The sequence below is a fragment of the Saccostrea cucullata genome, unplaced genomic scaffold, assembly GCF_032062105.1.
Source record: "Saccostrea cucullata isolate Sc308-1 unplaced genomic scaffold, CSIRO_AGI_Scuc_v1 ctg3518, whole genome shotgun sequence".
In the NCBI taxonomy this organism is placed as follows: domain Eukaryota; kingdom Metazoa; phylum Mollusca; class Bivalvia; order Ostreida; family Ostreidae; genus Saccostrea; species Saccostrea cuccullata.
In genome coordinates this window covers 39,422-45,865 of record NW_026932918.1, presented here as the reverse complement: position 1 = coordinate 45,865, position 6,444 = coordinate 39,422, and the positions used below count along the sequence as shown (strand labels likewise).

The following is a 6,444-nucleotide window of genomic DNA, read 5'->3' as shown; positions in this document are numbered from 1 at the left end:
GCGACTCTGTAAGCCTGTGCTCCATACCTCCATCTTCCAGCATGCACTCATCTGGCTCCTGCAGTCTTCCATCATCAGATGTGGTAGGCTGGACAGAGCTCTGTCGCCATGACATGGCTAGCTCAATGTCTGGGCTGGGCGGGGGGCAGACGGTCAGGATCACAGGGTGTATCACACCTCTCATCTTCTAAAATAGAAACTGGAATCATAATCATCTTTATTATATACCTAATGTGTATCACTCAATTTTACTGTTGAATTTAGGCTATCACGTGACGTCGTGATCCGATTTTCCGGATCACCAACATGTTGTTTTCTGAATCCATATCACCACTCTCTGAAACTGATGACGTAGTACACAGAAATATGACGTTATTTTTCCTGCGCGTTAAAAAGTCCCTTGTTATTATGCTTTGTTTAATGGATTATTATTATCCAATTTATCTCTAAAGGTTTATTTTAAAATATTTAGCTAGTTGTAAGAGGGTATATAATAAATTTATCATTATAACTGTAACTTGATCCGAAGAGCCGTATCACGTCTCGTTGACAGGCGCGGATCATCAGATCAAACTCGACGCTTCGTGTCGTTTAGATCTGATGATCCGCGCCTGTCAACTCGACGTGATACGACCCTTCGGATCAAGTTACTGTTATAATAATATATATTTATGAAGGAAGGATATGGAAATAACGAACAGTATTCAATCTCAACGTCCATTAAACAAATATACAAAATAAGAGCAGCAAACACGCACCTCCGAAACATCAGACTGTTGATATTCTTGTTTCATCAACTCGCGTGTCAATGATTTACCTCATTTAAGAGATTGTTCATACGTAGAGCATGCTCTTGCGTATCGAATCAACTGAGATATAAATACTCCGTATGCAGGTGATGAAGGTATATTGCTGCATAAGTAAGGGAAGTTGACGATACAAAAGTTAAAGTCATCACGTTTATCATATAGCTTGGTTGTTAAATTACCATTAGTGTCTTTTTCAAGTAAAATATCCAAGTATAAAGCAGAAGTGTCAGACTCTGTTGTATCTATTATCTCAAGCTCACCAGGATATATCGTGTCGACGTAGGAATTGAAATTATCATTATTAATTGACAATACGTCGTCGATATATCTAAATGTCGAGTTGAAGGCCACAGCTAGTGTTTTCTTCTTTTCACGCAAAAGATTTTGCATAAATTGTGTTTCATATGAATATAAAAATAAGTCTGCTAATAACGGGGTGCAATTTGTATCCATGGGAATTCCAATAGATTGTGAGAAGACCTGCTTTCCAAAAACCGCATAGATATTATCAATCAGAAACCCATTGAAGCATCTTCTTGATGTCAACTTCAGAGTACCTATGTGTGCAATCAGAATCTGTTTTAACAAAATAATTTTTCAAATGACCAATGACGATTAAGTAAACCTACGAGTTCCATTTTTGTTGAAGAAGCAGCTATCAATGATATCAAAAAGCCTAGATTTTAATTTGTCGTGGGGAATTGTTGTGTAAAACGTTGAAGTTTTTATGCTGTTGATTTTTGTAAAGTCTTGTGATTTCAAATTGTCCAAAAGTTCTTTAGAATTTTTAAGTATCCACATCTGATTTACACCACTTCTTGAATATATAGTTGTACAGTACTCTTGTTTTTCCTTCACTACTGTCAATATTTTAGTGAGAAGTAACGAAAGAGGCTTGGTTGAACATTTCCTGGAACCTGCAATGTATCTTTGTTTGTAAGGATTCTTTGTTTGGAAGCATTCTGGGGTAGTGTAGATTCTAAATGTAGGAATCATGACCCCCGGGGGAAGGATGGCGCCACAATGGGGTATCAAAGTTTACATAGAAATATATAGGAGAAATCTTTGACAATCTTCTTCTCAAGAACCACTGGGCCAGAAAAGCTGAAACTCATGTGGAAGCATCCTGGTATAATGTAGATTCTAAATTGTTCAAATAATGACCCCCGGGGGAAGGGCGGGGCAACAATGGGGAATCAAAGTTTTATATAGAAATATATAGGAAAAATCTTTGAAAATCTTCTTCTCAAGAACCACTGGGCCAGAAAAAGTGAAGCTTATGTGGAAGCATTCTGGGTAGTGTAAATTCTAAATTGTAGGAATCATGTCCCCCGGGGGAAGGGCGGGGCCAATATAGGGGAATCAAAGTTTTACACAAAATATATAGGGAAAATCTTTGAAAATCTTCTTCTCAGGAACCACTGGGCCAAAAAAGCTGAAACATATAAGCCAATGGAAGGATCATGGGGTAGTGTAGATTTCAAAATGTCTAAATTATGATCAGTGGGGTAGGGTGGGGATGCATCATGTGTAACAAGGGGGATATCTGGTAAAGAACAGAATGGTCAAAGCTTCTCAGGTGAGCGATGTGGCCCATGGGCCTCTTGTTCATCTCTCCTTGAAGGTTCTTCTACTTCTCGAATCGGTAGTGCTTGAGGGGTTGCCTCCCTTGCAATAAATTTCACATATTGTGTCTTTTGAATTAGTTTTCAACAGGTGTCTTATCCACCAAAAGAGATATCGCATCTGTGATATTCTGATGTCCAGGTGAATAACGAACTTTGAAGTAGTAAGCCATAAGTTTAAATAGCCATAGTTCAATTCTGCATTAGGTCTGAATTTTTATCATTTAATTTACAGTCAGGTCTGATTACTTACAGCATTTGAGACAATCCTTCAATAATGAAAATATTGTAGATTGTCTCCCCAAAACTATTTAAATAAAACATAAAAGATAATCATTAGTGTACAATTCACTTTATTCAATGTTTAAAACTGTTTCGCCCCGTTCAGGCTGATCAGGTTGCCTTCCAGACAACGAGTTTTTTTTTTAAATTCAACATTCAAACTCTGCTCAGTCAAAAGGCACATATTTACACATAATTGACAATGCACAATAAACACACAGTTATTATAGACTTGTTATTTATTCAGGAAAAAATAACAAAACATTTATTCAGAAAAAAAATAAAAGAATACACTGTAACAAAAATAAGATAAATTGCAAATGCAACTCTGACATGTCTGCTATTGAGTCATCAAAATTAATTGAATGAGAAATATTTTGACATTGCATGAATGCTTACCAAAGTACATCGTATTGTAAGATGAAAAATACATGCCAAAAGGAAAGGTAAAAAATAATTCCATAGTTTAACTCTCACCAATACTATTGGGTACTTTTCATAAATTTTGGAAAATATATGCTGAATGTCATTACAACTTAATTTGAAACTGTGTGAGAGACAGAAAGGAAAAAGGACAGAAGACAGACATGACAGGTGGGGTATGAAAATTGGCAAACAAAAACACTTAATGAACAAATTCAAAAGTTATAAAACACTATCTGTTTTAGCAAATTTACATGGCACAATCTGTCAATTATCTTTTTGAGGTTCTATTTCTTAACCAGGTCTTTCAAAACCCCGACCAAGGAATTAATAGTGTTGATTTTCTCTTTGTGTCTCCTCTCAATTGCTCCCTCTTTCTTTTCAATAGCTTCTGTAAAAAATGTTTTCATGTCAACCGATCTTCTTGATTTCTTTTTCCCTTTCCCTGAAAAAATACATACAGTACACTGTACATTTTCACACAGTACAGGTATGAATAAAAGCTTGTAATTTTCATGCTTGTTATTATTTGTATTTAAATGAAAACAGCTATAAAACGCTCAGCAAGGTTTTGAATACAAAAAAAATGGTCATCGATTTCAAAATACGTTCTTCAATCTACAATACCTTTCTTAACTGCAGGACAATAGAGCTAGACTTACCTTCAAGTGCATCTGTATGGTCAGGAGTTGGAGACAGAGTTCTCTTCTTTTTACAATTAACAACGTCTGAACTTCCACTAGTACTCTGATCTGGAGATGGACGTTTACTTGCTTTTGACTCAATCAGAAACACTGGATTCATGTCGGGCAACTTTTCAAAAATTTCCCCCAACTCATCATCAGAATCAGCAGGGGATTCCCCCGATGTATTGTTTTTCCTTTTTGTTTCTTTCATATTTTTCTTTAATTGTCCTGATTTTTAATCTGCACTGTTCTGGTGAAAAGTCATAATTATTGGAATGCATGTCATCTGAAATTTTCTTCCACTTGTTTTTGATGAGAAGCTTTGATTCCTCACGATCTCTGTGTCTTGACAACAGTAACTTCTCTGCAGCTTGAGTCCACTTTGAAGCTTCTAATTAAGAAAAAGGTACAATAATATGAAGAGGATAACATGCACAAACATATATACTGTGAGTCTGTTTTAAAGATATCAGTTTGGAAGGTTTAGATATGACACTAAAGACCCCCCAAAAATGATGCTTAGTTTTTCTTCGAGGAAACTTAACTTGAACTGTCCAATAGGGACAAATACCCCCCGAAGGTGCCAGTTCAAAAATACTTTATGGATCTAGAGGTTTTCACAATTTACTTACAAAAATTTGCAGTGAAATACAATTGGTCATCATGTTTCTTAATGAATGAAACAAAAGTGCAACCAAATGAAACATCAGAACTAATACATTGTAATTCCATTGTAGCATTTTGTTTTAATTTTTTCATTTTATTTTTTTTTATTACTGCATTAAAAAAATGTATTGCAATTATGTGTTAATATTTCACTCTCCAAAGTGATTGTTGAAAAAAACATTATACAAAATCAAATTAATATTGATATATCAATTTGAAATGCATTTTGAAAATAAAGAGCTGGTCATCCAGTTATGAAGTGCTTTGACAGACAATAAATTACAATTAAGAGAATAAGAGAAGAGAGATATTTAATTCTTGTGCCTTATTCCCTGGAGATAGATAAAACACACTTGATAAGAGATATGCCTTAACAACTTCCAACACCAAACTCATTAATTTATCTTTAACTGGATGCATGTCCAGTCATTATTCCAAAGAGACAAATGAAATTACATTATCTTCTGTGCAATGTAAAAACTGTTTTTAACACTTTATGATGTTTCTTTTTTTTTTTAAGTTTTTATGAGTAGTTATAATCTGCAGTATTTTATGAAACATTCCTCTTCATATTTACATAATATTGAATTGTATTCACATGTTTACAATACAGCAAAACTCGGTTATAACGAAGTCACTGGGACCCATGAAATTACTTCGCTATATCCGTAATTCGTTATAACCGTATAAGAAATTCATTAAATCTATATAGCTGGGGATCCAAGATGACTTCGCTATATCCGTAAATTCGCAATATCCGTGTTCGTACTAACCGAGTTTTGCTGTACATACAAGTTGATCTTATGCCTTGCTATTTTAGAAAACTATAAGCACTAAAGGGCAAAAAAAATCTCAACACGGAAAATGCAAGAACACTCGAAAAAGCGCAACTTTCTGAAAATAGATGTATATGCTTGGAGTTGTATTTCAAGTTGTATTTTTCCTTCTTCGATGTTTACTTATTGATACGGGTTAACTTAACAATAAATATTTTTATGAAAATAAAAAATTTTAATCAAACGCTTTAATAAGTATGGGTCGGTTAAGGAGTTTGACCGAATATACAGGCAACTATTTTTTTTTTAATTAGTTTAAATATAAGAATATATTCTTCAGTGATAATAATTACGGTCAATGCTTGTATAATTTTCAAATCCTTTAACCTCTTTTTCTATGGAATTGGTGTAACGTATCCTGTAACATAGTACTAGTACTCAAAATTCAATTTCTCTCTTTCAAAGATTGTTTGATTGATGATATGTTGTTTAACGTCCCTCTAGAGAATTTTTCACTCATGTGGCGGTGGAGGGCTACAAATTTTGTCGTATGCTCGGCACTCGGGGCCTTTGAGCAGTGAGGGATCTTTTTCGTGGCAGCACCTACTGCGACACAGGGCCTTGGATTATACGGTCTTATCCGAAAAACCTGTCTTCACGTCCCTCAGTGGGATTCGAACCCTCGCCATCAGGATTGACTCCTTACTTGGCGACTCTAGAGCAGAAGCTCTTAGCACTGCCCCCTGCAGGCGACTCTCTTTCAAAGAAGCATAAAATAAATTATATGTCTAAACATAGCTAATATTTCGTTATAAATATGATTAAAGAGACCGAGGAACGTTTGCGGACAGAAAACATAAGGGGGCAAGAAGAGAGTACTTCGGAAAGGCAAATCAATTTAAAAATGAAAATCCGTGACATCAATATTTATCGAAGAACTTTCTGCAAATCCTGTTTGTGTAAATGTAGTTAAACCAGATTTTAAAGACCCATGAAATACTAGTCTAGCAGAAAAAGACTTCCACATCAGTGTTCACTCCTTTAACACCATCAGCAACATCTTCTGGTCATCATCAGGCACCTCATCCCAAACTCAACAGGCCCCATCCGAAATATAACATCCATGCAGACTTCATCCACTTCACAACAAACGAAGTCCCCTTCGCCGCAATCCTCA

The 6,444-nt window shown here is 35.3% G+C and overlaps 1 protein-coding gene across 1 annotated transcript; it reads right to left on the bottom strand.

The window, feature by feature from the left end:
* Positions 1–3,298: 3,298 nt before the first annotated feature.
* On the bottom strand, positions 3,299–4,098 carry LOC134236510 (uncharacterized). Its single transcript, XM_062718687.1, has 2 exons — positions 3,802–4,098; positions 3,299–3,584 (listed from the first exon to the last, which is right to left on the bottom strand). The coding sequence occupies exons 1-2, from the start codon at positions 4,034–4,036 to the stop codon at positions 3,427–3,429; spliced, it is 393 nt and encodes a 130-aa protein (XP_062574671.1). The 5' UTR covers positions 4,037–4,098; the 3' UTR covers positions 3,299–3,426.
* Positions 4,099–6,444: the final 2,346 nt, after the last annotated feature.

Excerpts from the sequence above, each read along its gene's own strand:
- LOC134236510 (XM_062718687.1), bottom strand. The coding sequence starts at position 4,036 with ATGAAAGAAACAAAAAGGAAAAACAATACATCGGGGGAATCCCCTGCT. Across the intron at positions 3,585-3,801 it reads CCATACAGATGCACTTGAAG|GGAAAGGGAAAAAGAAATCA; the intron begins GTAAGTCTAGCT and ends GTATTTTTTCAG.